The sequence below is a fragment of the Vanellus vanellus genome (genome assembly GCF_965231255.1).
Source record: "Vanellus vanellus genome assembly, chromosome: 1".
Lineage (NCBI taxonomy): Eukaryota > Metazoa > Chordata > Aves > Charadriiformes > Charadriidae > Vanellus > Vanellus vanellus.
In genome coordinates this window covers 135,059,576-135,075,805 of record NC_138905.1, presented here as the reverse complement: position 1 = coordinate 135,075,805, position 16,230 = coordinate 135,059,576, and the positions used below count along the sequence as shown (strand labels likewise).

General features: G+C 39.2%; 1 protein-coding gene across 1 annotated transcript in view; it reads right to left on the bottom strand.

The window, feature by feature from the left end:
* Nucleotides 1-16,230, bottom strand: part of SH3KBP1 (SH3 domain containing kinase binding protein 1) — a 230,759-nt gene that overhangs the window by 84,691 nt on the left and 129,838 nt on the right. The window contains exon 7 of the mRNA XM_082499340.1: nucleotides 5,486-5,682. Within this exon, the coding sequence (XP_082355466.1) occupies nucleotides 5,486-5,682 (197 nt within the window). The remainder of the gene's footprint in view (nucleotides 1-5,485; nucleotides 5,683-16,230) is intronic.

The following is a 16,230-nucleotide window of genomic DNA, read 5'->3' as shown; positions in this document are numbered from 1 at the left end:
CAGGTGGTTTCGCTCGCATCCATTTTTTCATTATCTCAGTATTTTGAACACTGGCTTCAACATTTCTGTTAGGGGAGCAAGCACCTCCAAAGGCATCGGAGGGGAAAAGTAAGTAGCAGTGAGCTGTGCCATACAGAGGCAAGGGCAGTGCAATGTCTGCAGCACCCGCAGCCAGTGCCGGCCACAGACCACGGGTGCCGCTGGGCAGTGCTGGCACAGCTCAGGCACATCATTAGCTGGTTTAGAAACGCCAGGAGGAGCCTCCAACGTGCATCTCTCAGACACCTCTTTTTAAATGACAACTGAAAATTAAGGGGAAAAAATGTTTTCTGTAAGCAACCAGGCCAGAACTGCCAGAGCAGGTGTGGTGAAGATGTGACTGTCAGCGCAACGCATTCACCCCAGGTTCTGGGTCCCTAGCTCACTGGCTCAAAATAGAAACTCAGACCTTGCAAGCACTCAGGCTCAGAGTTTACAAATTTCTGTCTTATTACAGAGGACAGGTAGACTTAATAATTGACATGAGCTCCTAGCCCTTATAGCTCTTGTGTCTACTTCCATTATTTCTTCTCCATTTTTTCTCTTCCAAACATACTAAATATATACAGAAATAAAAATTTCTGTATAAGTTCAGTGTTTTGTAGTGAGAAGAAGGATCCCTAAACACCAGTTAACTGGATCTTACAAGTTGCTGGATCTGCAGCGATGATAGCCTCTCCCTTTATATTAAATCACGACAGTGGCTGCAATATTCCCCAGTTTGATGGTTGAGTATATAATTTACATCAATTTCTGGCATACACTAATGTGACCTCATCAAAGCCTGTTAATGAAATCTAGCTCTGCTCAAATTCACCACGGCTAGCCAACTATGAAAGTCTTGCCTGAAGAAAACTACAAATATATCTCAAATGGAAAATGTAAAAAAATACTCTCAATAGTCTCTTCTGAAGTAAGGGCAGTTTTTAAAAAGATAAAACAGGCTTTTAAAGAGGTTTTATTTTATATTCACCTATTATGGCCCTTAGCATTGTCAGCTGAAGCCTCAACTCACAGACCAACCTGACACAGTTAACTCAGACTAAGGAAAGCATTGGTTGAATTAATTTTCCTAGACTTCCAGAGGTTTATTTTTAGATACAGGAGGGGAAAAAGTGATAGCTTGTTAGATCAGTGGAAGCACATATAGATTATATTGGAAGGAAGTCTAATCTAGAAACAGAAGTTTTAGATAAGCTACTACAAAATGAAAAAGGAGAAAAGAAATAAGCATAAACACTTGTTTAAATGTCTTAAAGCTGCATGAGCAGAAGCAGGACATGTGAAACAGGCATTTCTATTTGAGCATAAAACTTGTGCTACTTGAACAGTGTTACACCGAATTTTCTCAGGAGATACAACATGCCTATATGCATATTTTATTTCTTTTAAAAATTCATCTGTCAGCAAGCTGTGTCTTCAGTCACATGCAGCATTGTAGATTAGTTCACTTACACCTATCATTAATGGGAATTCGACAGAGCCAAGCCTCAGGAATCTGATTCTAGCTATACAAGTCCAGTGGTCAATTCATCAACGCAAAGAGGAAAAGAAAAGGACTACAAAGCATAAGTATTTGATTCTTTTTTTTTTTTTTAAAAAAGCGCAATTCTGAAGGCACTGCTTAAATTAAACTCCCACAACTGCATCATTAATTTCCCTAGGATAATCTGCTTCTGTGATTTTTAGAACAAAGAGCAGCAAAGCAATGAATTCGGCACACCAATAAAACCAATGAGGTTTCACACAATGCCTCAGTTTTGCCTTTAGTTAGAGTTTATTGATCACCTTAAAAGTCAAGGGCCACTGTATCCTACATTGTTACCACTGGGCTAACATTGGGAGCACATCAAACTTCCTGGTGATTTACAGGAGACCCTGATGGCATCTGCTTCAGCTCAACTGGTAGCAATCCTTGCTGCCCTCATACTCCTGCCAATATTTGTGTAAAAGCCTTCTTAACACCTCAATAATTCTTATCACCTCTGCGTGAAATATTATCTAAACTTATGATTCATAAAATTGAAAACACATTAGAACACAAAGTGATAATGCCAACAAAATGAGATTCTTCTGTAAACGGGACTGACATTTTCCATGGGAATTATCTTGTTCTAAATAATCCCACATTACAAAATCCTCACAGTAATTTGTTGATGCTTTTGAAAAAATTAGTAGTTGTTAGGAAATATTTTAAATCAAAAAGGTAACAGTACCATTACTGTAGTATATAAAATGTTTCATCAATAACTGTATCAAGAAGAAGCAAGAGAAAGAGTTTTAGGGCCCCCAAACTTCAGAAAGAATTAAAAAAAAAAAGAAGGAATTGATGAAAGCATTGTTTCAGCCTCTTCAAAATATTACAAGTTATTGAAAAACTGAGGCTACTTGTAAATGAGCAAGGCACATACCAGGGCAAAGATCCCTTTAAAAACTACATTGCTAGAGACAAATTTGTACCAGTTTGGCACTCTGCATCATACATTGCAATACTTTTGATCCACTATTTGATCCAAGATAAATATGACCTTGCTTGGAATGACAAACTTAAGACAGGATTCTCTCTCTCTCAGCCAGCATTAAATGGCAAAGAACATGACAACGATGAGGGAGGAATTTCTTGCAGTCAGGAGAGAAGTACTTGGGACGTTAATGTTTTGCAATCGTAATCGAATGTTATGACAGTGAATCATGTTTTGGTGTTATGAGGAGGCGAAGACCACAGTGCTGAAGCCTCTGAATGGCACTGCTCAAAGGTTAACCATCCTCACCCTGAGACAGGAAGAAAGCAATGACAGCAAAGAAGTGTTGCTTTTAGTTATCTACACACTTGAAACACAAATAATGGATTGTGTTTACAAAAATTAAGCCATTATTTTCCACTAACCGTGCCAAATTAAGGAGAAATCTGAAGACATAGAAAGGAAGGTCTGTGGGTAGGATGGAAAATTTTAGAAATTTTCTGAAAATTCTGTATTTAATTTTGGCTCGGTAACAAACCTATTGACTTACGTTACACAAATATTTGGGTTTTGTGAAAAACAAAGGTAAGACTTCTCACTATTATAAAGTGGAGTAAGACTTCCCTTCAGGGAATGAAGGCCACTTCATAAGCGCTTTGCGAACACTTCACATTAAAACAAGGGACTCCAGAGTTCAAGGGATACATAATTTATTTTAAACAGTTCCCACTTAAAAGCACTATTGTAGAGATACCTACAATTATAGTAAACTGCAAATACAAGAAATCCTCACATGGCATTAACAGGGCCTTTATCATTTGTAAACTCTAATCTGCCTGTATCAGACTTGGGAGAACTGAATTTTGTGCACCACGAATTCTTGTCAGTGCATACATATGCATCACCTTTACAAGCTAATGCTTATGTTACACACCAATTATAAATACTATTGTAATGTAAATTACAGTAGTGTGTTTATCTTTGGTAATTTTCTTCCTGCACTGCGTATTTCCTTTACGTACCTAGATGTGGGAAATTAATAATTTAAAACTTATCTCTTGTAGAACTGCATTATTAAAATACACATTTCCTGATACTACAGGGGTTTTTATGTCCTGAGTCAAAAAAAAAAAAAAAAAAAAGTTTAAGTACAGCCATGCATGAGCTTAAGTCTATCTGCTATCAGGTGCAGAGTAATCTACAGAGTAATTTTCCTTATGTGGGACTTCCATGAACAAAATTGCAGACAACCATCAAATTATAAAAAGAAACACCCATCAAAATGGAGAAACCTTTTATTAACCAAGTTCATGTGCTGGTAAAATTATTTTTCAGCATACTTACAAAGCCCAATCGCCCCTTAAACACTGGCCAGGGTCACAAATAAACCACACTGCAGATAGACACCATGATGGCTCCATGCAAAGCTGACTTCACCACTCTCTATCCTGTTCCCTGAATCTGGCAGGAGGGAGGTTCATTAGCTAGCCCTCGGTGAACACCGCCAGGCCTGTCCCGTCCCTGTCTTGTATCCCAGGGGGGCTTCTTTGATGAGGTGCCATTGGAATACAGCTAAGCTGCTCCCAGCCCTGCATATTAACAAAGCCCTGCACGTGAGTTAATAAGCCCACCCAGAAAGCGAAGGCAAGCAGGGTACCATGCAGGCTTTCAAGAAGTCAGCAATGATCAAGGAGTAATACAATCTAGGTTTTACCTTACCTAGATTATCCCAGCTCTTCACCACCCTCCTTATACAGAATCCAAATTGCAGTCTACTGTAAAATATTAACCAATTCTCCATCAGTGTAACTAACTTAAGAAGTTTCCACCATGCCTCTGCAGGATGTCCCCTTCTGCTGTACCGCTATAACTCAAGGCGGATGTAGGGGTAGGCGCTGTGCTATAAATCAGGTCACTGAAATGATCTCGAATAAGAAACAAAAGCTTTGTGGGCCAAAAAGATGCAGTTCATGAAGCGCCTGGTTCTACGGACAACTGGACAAGCACAACTCAAAAGGTGAGAAGCTGCGTAGCAAGGAACAAGAGCAGCTGCCCAGGAGCTTCTTAAAATCACCATGAAGCCAAAGAAAATGCATCACGTAACTGCCAACAGCAGAACTCCAGGCTGTGGAAGCCTCCGAGCACTTCTCAGCATATCGGTAACCCTATGCAAATCTAACTGTTCACTTAAAGGAAGATTTTTCTTTGGTTGTTACTTCATTAGGAAACAATGCATTTCTTTGTTTCCCTAATGAACATACCTTAGAGTGATCAATCCTTTTTTTTTTTTTCCAGTTTGCCTCCTCCAGTTCATTAGAAACATCTCATTTTGCTTTCTAGTCTCTTTATCTCTAATTTACATAGTGATAGTTTTGGAGACTTTGGAACATAGAGTGCTCTCTAAAAAAATGGACTGTTTCAATTTGTCAGAGAGTAAATTTTTTCCCCAAGTGTTTATCTCAGGACTTTCTTTCTATGCACATAGAACAATCCCATGAAAAATGTGCTTTCTCTTTTACTAATCCCTTCAAACAAAGCTAGGTGATTTTTGAAAACATCCTTTAACAAATCCAGTACTAAGTTGAGGTAACCGATGGCACAATGGCAGTATCTCCCTCTTACTTTACATAAGAATTAGCAATTTCTTTTTACTGTAAGGTAAGTAACTGAAAACCTGAAAAACCTCTCCTGTCTTGTTCTCTAAAGTAGTATTTTCTTAGGAAAAATGGCCAATTAAACAGATGGGGGTACAAACAGAGGAGTAAACCTTTAAGCAAAGTAACAATCCTTGCAAGCAGCTAACCTCACTAGAATTCACTTTCTAGTGTGTGGGGCAAAAGAAAAAAAAGCAGAATCTTGTCCACAGAAAGATTAGGAAATAACAACCATAAAGGTTCAAGTTTTGGCCAGCGACAGAATTTAGAACTTTAGGATGAAAACTTCTTTAAACCAACGCCAAGAGAGAATTAAGAAATGACACGTACCTTATCTACTGGGAGAAAGTCATTTTCAACTTCTATTGACCTTGGTCGTAGCTTTATAGGTTTGTCTTTGAAGATATCTCCAAAGCCAACACCCTTGACCTTTTTGGGTTGGATTGTCGTGCCTCCATTGGCTCCTTCTGATTTTGTGCTGCAAGAGTCACCACCATCACTCTCAGAGCCTGTAGCATCTTTTAGGCCTGTGAAACGAAGGGATGAAAGAAGGAATCTTAGGTGTGAAGCTCACTATTTTCCAAACAGATTGTGACTGTAAAATGATCCCTCCCACCATCCTCTAAAGGAAAATGAAACCACAAGAAACAGGTAGAGAAGACGCTCTCTGTGTCATGCACTCATTTTTGAGTTTTAAAAATCACTTTATTTCATCACATTGGTGTACCAATCCACAAAACATGCCTACTCCAGCATCAAAACTTCATGAATGAAGACAGCCATTCCTTAAGTATCAAGAAAATCCTTCTTCCTCAGACAAAAATTATTTGGAAAAGAACTCAATAAATGAACGTGTTAAATTCAGTTGTAGGGCAGCTATTGTGTAAAGCAGCTTAAAGCTAACAAGCAGTCAGACCAAGTGCACTATACCTTAAATCTGTGTGACTCATATCAAGACAATTTTGCAATTAGTATCTAAAGCTACATTACCTAACTGGGAAATTTAAAGCTGAAAGCTGTTTAAACAAATTTGCAATCAAATAAGCTGCATAATACATTCCCTGCTGAAAATTAAATCTCTCTGCAGCATAGACAGCCTCATAAGAAAAGCACCCATGCACACTATCCTCTAGGAATATAATAAATCAAAGCTGACATACTGATTTGCATTACTTCTCTCGGTGAATAAGAAAATTTCTCTGCGCTTATCTGAAAATATCTGCTGTTTGAATAGCAGAGACCACAGATGCAATATGGTAATGCTTCAGCCACTTTGCAGAGCAGTGCAGAATCAGGCCAAACAGTCACTGGCAGCAGAAGTGACCCACTGAAGTTTCCTCCAATTGAAACTGTACCCTGGATCATTTAAATCTTCCTTCCCACATTACAGACTGACTTAACTACTTGTCTCCAGGAAAACCAAAGCAATTGCTGCTACTACAGCACTAATTCTACCTAATAATAACAAACTCAAATCCTCACATTCCCCTCCCAAGCATTCATGGTGCTTCAGATGTAGATCTTAACAGTCAAAGAAAGAAAAATTTCAAGTAAGCTTATCTTCTTAGTTATTTTTGTATCAAAGTCCACAAGGTGATTGTGGTGGATTTTCATCATAAGAGGCTGCCAGTACAGAAGAAAAAGATTCTTCTTTAAAATCTAGACACCTAAAATGAAGTAGAGATTATATACAAATCTCCTTCCATCATCCCTTTGGTAAGCAAGTAACGTTATCCAAAAATTATCTGTATTTCTGCCAAAAGGAAAGAAATGGCACTAAGATCAGGAAAAGTCTGCTGGATCCCTATAAAAGGGCTGCAAGTTGTGAAGCATATGGGAAGTTTTATAAAATCTTTGTAATGCCTCAGTTTCTACAATTCTCTGACGCGTATAAGCAACAGAAACAGAATGAAGCAGTGCTCCTGAGCTGAAAGCATCTGAATATCATTTCCAGCCTACACTAGAACAACCCTTCAAAACCAAATAGAAAAATTACCTAAAGAAAAAATATTTTTATGAAGTCAATGAAAATCTTTATGAATAACATTTTTAGTAGTAACAATTAAATCCTTTGCTTTTGCCTCCCTGACTTAAGTGATGGCTTTGGTTTTAACAAACAGTCTAAATCCAACAAATTTCTGCCATGCTGGTGAGCAGCGAGGTGTTTTGGGGTAGACTTCTTGTCTTCCTGGCAATTCACTGTTTAGGAATATGACTACCCAGTAAAACATAGCATCTTCTTCAAGGGCTACTTTCAGCTTCTCTGGTGAACCACAGAAACCACTACAAGTCCTGAAGCCTACAGGCACAACTTCACAATCAAGGACACAAGGGTCTCACCTGTTAAATTGGTTTCAACACCAGCGTGCTGCTAGGAAATTAAATCACAAATTATGTGTCAAGCCAGGATTTTTAGCAAAACTGTTAAGCAGAAAAGTCATCACGTTACTCCGAGATTTTCCGCATCCGAAACATGAAAGGAATACGAACGCAGAATTAGAGAGAGTTCCCAACTAGAAACAAACAAAGGACTGAACGCTAAGCAAAATGCTTAGGCTCTCCGGCCTCCTGAGCGGCTGGTACATCTACGTGTTGAATATAAGTAACATTTCTGTTTCTGAGTGTTCACTTTAGATAGCACTGAACAAGTTATTTGTTCAATAAACTGGGCAGGACTGGAATTTTAAAGAATTCAAAATAATAATATTATAATCCTTTTCTTAAATATCTGGGTCGTGATCTCTTTACTTGGACCATTTTATTTTCCCAGGAAGGGCCTAGGGGAAAACTTCAAATCTGGCTTTGGTGGTTTATTATGGTAGGTAGAATGGTAGTATTCCTGCCATCAGTAAAGTAATTTCTGTATGCTCCTTGTCTTCCAGAGCTCATGAAAGCAATAAGCAAGGAATTCAAGCAAGCATTCACAGTGATCCTGCTCTGTGCTGTGTTTGGCAGGAGGGGAGTGGTTATCCAAAGCCGAGCCATTCCACAATGCAGAGGCAGTCAGAGATGCAAGGGTAAATTAATTAAGCCAGAAAGGTATAAACCTCTTCAGGCAACACGACAAAGTCGCTGCCTCTTTCTTATTCCTATGCCTTTTCGTGACTTGGGCAGTAACAGAAGATGCTATAAGTTCTGCTGGCTGGACCTCCCCCAGCTTTGCAAAACATCCATCTCTGGGGCCCTGGCTGAGACAGAGGCTAGAACCAACCTTATTTACTACTTCTAAATGCAAAGAGAATGTTTACCAATGGACCAGTTACAAATAATATTTCTGAGTATAAAACATCCACAAGTCAAAAAATTTAAACAAATCACAGTGATCGTTGTCTCTTTGCTGAACAAAAGATCTTCTTAATATGGGATGGGAAAATTACCCTCTGGCAAAGGTTCCTTCTTTCATCCTTGCCAAAATCTCCTCAATCTATTCTGTGATGGAGGGAAGGAGCAGTGCAGAGACCTCCCATCAGAAGTAACTGGATTTTAACTGATAGAATGCATGGCCGCCCCTAGCCACTCTCTGAAATGAACAGAAAAGCTATCTTTAAAATAAAAAATTAAAGTAGGTTTTCAGCATCACTAATTGTGGGAGAAGAGGACCGGGACACTGGCCGGTGGATGGAAGTGAAATATGGAAGTAATTATGGGAATTACTCAACAGGTCTCACATGGACTTCCAGATCTTTGAAGACCGCATGAAAGAGAGTCCAGAAACCTCAAGGGGCTTCAATAAGAATTAGGCTTTTGTTTCTGGGTCATCACTTGTTTTTCATTATGGCGTCTTCATCTTTTATCATCATTCTTCTATGATGAGACATCACACCTTGTAAGAGGAACCTCACCTCAGGCTTACAACAGATTTCCTGAGCATCACCCATCTGTGCTTGATGACAATCCAAGAGTCATTTCATTCTCTATGCTGCCACAGAGCTTTGTCTCGGTATACAGTCCTCATAATGAAAGCAGTATAGGAAATAACAGCTGCTTTTTTTTTTTTTTCCAAATGAGGACAGAACAGAGTGAAGTGATGCCTGTCCAAACTAAATTGCATTTGAGTAGCCGGATACGGAGGCCAGCTTTACAAAGCTCCTCAAAGTTAAAAGAATTACTGGGAAAATGGCGTCATTTATTATTTTTTGACTGACACAAACTGAAGAGCCCTCTGGACTTAAATAAAAAAATAAATAAGAATAAAAGCCCTGGCTTTTCCAAGAAGTGGTCTGCTCTTGCTCTTATCACTTCATGGCTGAGGCCAAGAGGCAAAGGTGACAGAAGAGGAGGACTATATGCAGTGGAAACAGAACAAATTAGATAAAATGAAGATCTGCAGTAATATTAAGAAACAATAATGCAGTGCTTAAGTACAAAACAGTCCTGCAGAAAATAATATAACATGCTCTTAACCCTTAAAGACATGCTAAGGAGACTCTCTCTCATCTTCCTCCCAAAGCACATGAGATATACACCTTCGAGTTGTACAGATAAAGAACTTGCAAGCAAGGATTTGCAAAGCCATGCCCGCCCTTGCCTGAAAAATTCTCTCCTCTCATTTATTTTTTCATTGGATCATTCCCTACTACATATACACACACACATATACATGTGTATATATCTCAGCATATATATGTCAGCAATCCTCTTGGAGCAATCCTGCCAAGTGCAGCTGCACTGGCCTCTCTAGCTCTGCCTACACAAGGAAGGGATAGCTCATGGCTGACGTGATCCCTCCTCTTAAAAATGGAAAAACGCACCTCTTCCAACCACCCTCCTTTTTTTTTTTTTTTCTTCAGCTTTTCATGGCCTTTTTCGCCACACTGCAAACAGCTTAGTAGGAGAACAGAGCTGGGGGGGACAGTTTCCCCAAAAGACAAATGTGGCCCACAGAAACAGCTGGGAACTAAGCAGGAACCTGAGTGACCTAGACTGTCAGAGTATGAATTTTAAACACGAAATTTTCTGCAAGAAGAGCTACAGTTAGCAGGGAGGTCAGATTGCTAAACGGGCATTAAAAACTGCAGAGCATTTCAGCTGGCAGCCTCTGCTGCTGCTGCTGACCAACACACCCACGCAGTCTGAAACAGCTGTGGCAGAGCTATGAACTTAGGCACTAAGGTAAGGCCAGCAGCTCAGCAAACTGCTATCCTCAAAAGCACTGAGCACATCCTTTGCTTTTCTTTTAAGTCTAATTATTAAATACTTCAAATATAGCCAGGATAGGATAAACGTGACAGTAGTCAGGCCTCTCACTACTTTTTTTTTTTTTTTTTTTTTAAATTTTTAACAGTAACTTTTCTAGAATCTGTCATCTTTTCTAGAATCTGTCATTTGGACAGCTGAGAAGCTAAGTACATAACATCAACAAGGTGTTCACTAACATTCCTATCACAGCAGTCCTAGTAGTAGGAAAATTTTTCAGATCTTTAACATTTCTCAGGAAGGAGACAAGTCTTTTGGGGGTGTCAGTTTCCATTTTTGGCTCTATAAGCAAAGACATGATTCTTTTACCTGGATTTATTGTTGCTGAATCGTCTACACCACAAGATAGAGAGCTCAAATCCGAGTGTTGGGTGCACTTTTATAGTAAGCTCCTTGAAGTCTGAACAAGGACAGTGTCAGCAGCAAAGTGTTAAAATTCCCAGGAGCCAACCGTTCCCAATTTTTGGCTCGGACAAGATACGGGACTACTGACATACGGCTATTCAAAAACACCCAGAGCTATAAGATTCTCTGTTGCTTCATTTTCCTTACAAATGCAAGATAATTTAGTATTCATGAAGATTAAATTCTCACAACACTATCTGGAGGAATTTCACACTTCATACACACTTTTTCCTCTATGGGTATATGAGAGAGATTAATTTTCTCAAGACATTTCAAACACACCACACTCCTGCTATGCCAGTTACAGGTCCTTTGAGAGCAACATTCTGAAATGTACCAAAACAGATTAGCTCAAATAGGTATTAAAAAGAGACCACAACATCGGACTTAATTCACCTAAGGCCCCAGAACTGTGCTGGCATCAAACCAAGATTCTAAATCAGAAAGATATTTAGGGATGATAAAGGGCTGTGTAAACTAAAGCTGTTAAAACAAAAATAAACAGTTGTGATAAAATTACCTCCATTCAAAGCAGGAAACAAATTGTTTCTAAATAGCTTAAAATGGCAGGAAAAAAGGGGGGAATACATTGTGAGCTGTACAGAGCTTTCTATTTTGAGCTGTTATTTAGCAATTTATTTTTTGTTCTTTATTCTGGATTGTTCTCTCCACAGACAAGTTATGGCACTGGGCAAAAGACGGACCACTCTGATGATGTATAAGCCAATGATGCTCTGGCCCTCTAAGCACTTCTCAGGCTAGCTCTGTTAAGCAATGTAAAGGTCAGCTGTTCAGAGGCACAAACCTGAGACAATGCAAAGGATCTCCTGATTTGCTCTGGCAGCCAGAGAGAAACGCTGTCAACTGTGTTTAATAGAACAAAGAACTGTGTAAACGGAGCTTATTGAGATTTTTGCCTTTTACAGAAGGGAAGGAAAGCAAGGGGAAATATGTCCTTTCCTTCTATTTAGAGAATGACAGCCTGGAATGCCCGAGTGACTGATCTGAATGACAAAGAAGGTGAAGCTATACATGGCAACTGCAGTAGATGAGACAGGAACTGTCCTCCTTCCTTTTCCTCACATACTGGAGAAGACAGAACAAATACCTACAGTCTACGAGGTATTTATCTTGAGCTTGCTTTCTGTCAAGGTCCTGTATTTTGTTGAAGCCATGCCCAACAACACTTCATAGCATCATAAAAAAATCAAAACCAGAACAGGAGGTTTGATTTTAAATATTACTGTAGAACAAAGCCATGTTGGTCCTTCAGAGTTTAAAGGTTAATAAATTCACGCTTTCAGAAAACAAATTTACCAAGAGTGGTTTATACATATACAATAGCTGAGGCAGACTATCTCAATATTAGTCATTATTTGTTATTCTCAGTTATATTCCTTGAAGAAATGAAACCGCATAATCTAAACATTTTGTCATTTCCTTTCAGCATGTTTGTCTTCCTTAGCACAACAGTGCTTGCCACCTAAGAAACAGCCCCAAGATTTTTATGCTTGCACAAGAAATCATGCAGGTAAAAGGGGAGCGGTGTCCAGCACCATGAAGCAGCATGCATTAAGGGCAACGCAGCACAAGCATCTTCTGCAGCATGAACACAGAGCCATCAATATGGAAGTTGGCGGCTTCACCGCATCCCCAGCCATTTCCTGGAGTATTGTAACAGCACATAGAAACAATCATTCAGGAGCTCTACAACTGTACCATCGCCATCTTCATTTTGGAACTACTTTTTCACCATCCTTGTTGTCATCAAGTATAAGAACATGTTATTACACATGAAAGGACAGGTAAGCAACCACACCGAAAAGGCTTCTTTAACTGCCACTCACCAAAAAATGGTCTTTTGTGAGACTCATGGAAAACCACTTGGTAGCAGGAGTCCGAATGAACAGAAGGATTTAACGTGTTTCACCCCAGTCAACATAATTCTTCCACCCACCACCTCCAATCCCCCACCATCTATACATTCCTTCTCCAGAAAAAAGGAAGCTTATTTTTAATCATAAAAATTTCCCTCACCCAATTTTAGCATTGTTCTTTCTCAGACGTTATTTTTCATTGTAGCAGCTGTGTATTTAATATATGTTCTTCTTTGTAAGCAAGCTATAAGAAGTTGAGGAGAAGTGAAAAACTGCAACTATCCTCTCTTCAGAACTGTTAAAATCTACATTTGGGTTTCTCATTTAACTTCACTCATATTCAGGCACTCTTAAAAGGGGTTAATAACATCATAAATATATCAACCATATTGATTTCCTTGAAAACTCTGACCAGCCACAGTTCCTCAAGTATTAGAGGGAGGGGGTGGGGAAAAAAAAGTGGTGGAGCAGTAGAAAACACAATTAAGGTTACTCACGAATATTTCTGTTTCAACGATCCTGTCTCATCTTCTTCCATTATATCTAATATCTATTACTGACAGCATTGTGGATCCACATATAAGGAAAGAGAGGCAAATATTTGTCAAATCAAGCATTGTATGTGCCCTGTTCCTTAGTTAAAGCACCTTCGAAGAAAAAGAAAGTGAAGGAAGAAAGAGAAAATAAACCAGTAAAAATTAAAAAATTAAAAATCCAAGAAGCGTTTTTCGTGGAGCTGCAGGAAAGTTGCAGAATGAGAGAAAAACGGGCTGTGATCAACAAAATAACAAGTAAGTAATTTTTTGTTGCTGTGTGTCCCTCTTCGCCCAGCATATGCAGTAGCAAAAATTTTCTGACAGCAGGTTGATGAGCAGAATGCCAAAGGAGTTGGAATTATTGCTGAGCAGAGCCTGGCATACCTAATGACCAAAAAAGCCATGTCAGCATATGAAGGCAAGGCTGAGTGTTTATGCAGGAGACAATCTTGCATATTTCGGTGAAAGGTATCTCTAGAAGCAGCTACATACTAATTCAACAGCATTTAGCTATTATAGGCCTTGGTTAAGTAAGAGAATTTCTCTTAAAGCAGTTGCAAAATGGCTTTCAAAATGAAAGTATTTTAGCACTAAACATATATTTGTAAAGTAAAAGCTCTAAGCTTGCTTCAAAAGTTGAGCAACGCTTCATGCAATGTGATACAGTCGAATCCAAGCACCCTTTGGGCATAACTAATCTAAAGCTATGAATTGACTCAAGCTTAAAACTCGTGGAGAAATCAGAAAGCTGAAATTAGAGCAGCTGTGTGTTTAAAACAACTTTAAACAGACATCCCTAAACAAAAACAATTCTATGGAATTCGTCCAAATGATTTTCACTGGACACATAAGCACATGGATAAGTGACTAAAATTAGGGACCACAGATCCGCTGCGAAATGGCAGGAGCTGGCTACACCCTCAGTAGGCCTGCTTGGGAAGAACATGAGGAAGTGAGAGGCCAATAGACGTAGCAGGAAGAATAAAGAACCCTCCTTTTTGCGTGTTAGTTTAGGAGATAACATCTCTGATAGTATCAAAAATGCCAAGCCTCATTTTGTTTAAAACTCTCCCAGATGACCTGATTTTGCGTACTGCCCATTTCAGTCCCAATTCCAATCTAGTAAGCAACAACCAGGCCCCAAATGCAGTTGGACTTCTGGCCTTCTGAGATGCAGTTTTACAGGGAAAGCAAAATACCTCTGCAGCATGAAAAAACCATGCAAGTCTCCACCAAATGCCAAGGGAGGTAGTATTAAACAAGACAACTTTGTTCAGCTTTAAAAACAAAGTTTAGATGGGGGTTGCCCAGAGCAAAGTGAGCCAATCTACTGTGGTAGTCTACTGTCTTCTTGCAGCTGGTTATCAACCATACCTGTAGATACTCATCCAATCCTGCATGCTGTGAAATCAGTCTGATTAAATTTATTTTCTGTGGCATGGCATGACCATGGGCCAGTATTATTAACAAGGAGAACTAAATGCAGAGTTCTAGCACAACTGGAAAGGTGACTGAATTCTTCCTGACTTCACTTAGGCTCACCCTAAATGACTTGAGAAAAGAGGAAGGGCCATTTGACACTTAATGAAAAATGGGCTGGGCATGGAGAGCAGGTTTCCGAAAACCTCTGAAAGGTAATGTTAGGGCAACACTGCCCAGAAAGATTAACGTTGTGAAATTAAAGGCTCCAAAGGCAGACCTTGCATCTGATTTGAAGCTAGATCTTAAAGTCAGAAATCAAGCATACTGGAGATATACTTTGTGAATCCTTATGATGCTCATCAGATAGGTGGATTCAAGGACACAACGGTCTAAGAACGCTGCAAGAAGCATGTAATTTGAGTGATGCATGACTCATGAAGACTGTAAGGTGAGAAGCAGCCACGTGGTCTGGTCCGGTCAAAGCAAGAGCTTGGTTTGGAAGCTTGAGAACAGCTGCAGAACAGAGATGAATTCTGGTGGACAAGAAGATAATTCTCCATGAGGAAATACTCAGGGCTGCACACATCCACAAAGATTTTTGTTTAAAAAAAGATCAGTTTTTGTTTAGAAAAAGAAGGTGTAAGTGCAAGTTGTCAGAATAGAAGACCACCACTTCAACTACTTCATGCTTTGCTGTGAACATGCATAAGACAGAAGTCCTCAGAGGTAGGACAGCAAACACTCCCAACCCAGAAAGGAGAAAGAAGGACAGGAAAGCTTGGATGTTCTGAAGAGAAAGCTGTCTGGGATGAAAGCAGATGCCAAAGTTAGCAGAACATCCTGTTCACCGGAGGACAGGACTGAACATTTTGTACTTAGTCACACTGAATGTGACTCAGTAGGATCTCTTTCTGCTAGATTTCTCGATGAGGAAGCAGGTGGAAGGACAGATTTCTGTCTTCCTTGCTTCCTGTTTCTTATATCTGATGTTATCATCCGCTATTCCTCTGTATTAACAGGGTAGTAAAAGCATATGAAAAGCAGCATGTTCCCTGCTTCTAAAATGCAGGAGGCAAAAACCTGAATATGAAATTAAAGTAGCTTTATATCTTTTACCTTCCTTGGCAGAAAAAATGTATCAACCAAAATGCTGTGAGTAATAGCTGTCAAAGACAGAATGCCAAATGAAGAGCATGCATTAAATTAAAAAAAAAAAATCCAAACAAAACAAAACCCACAATGTTCTTTAAGAAAAGCAGAGCATATTTTATGAATTCAGCAATCACAATGGGAACTTTATTTTTAGAGCAGAAGGACTTGTAATTCAAAGATTTGTGGTTATCATCAATAGTCTTCATGTTTCAGGTGGTAAAAATGATGGGACTAAATGATCTTAATTTCAATCCATAGCTGAGACCCAAACAGCCAATGTAATTCACAATTTATTGTGGTCTTACACACATACATTATATGGACATATAACATACACATGCACAGAAGAACAAGTGCATTCTCATTGCATTAAGGCTAGGCAGTTCATCAGCAGCAAACTGACTTTAGCTTACAGACAGATATATGCATGTAGAGTAGCCATAAGTGAGTAGCAGTGGCACATATTACAAGTGTAGATAAATCAAAC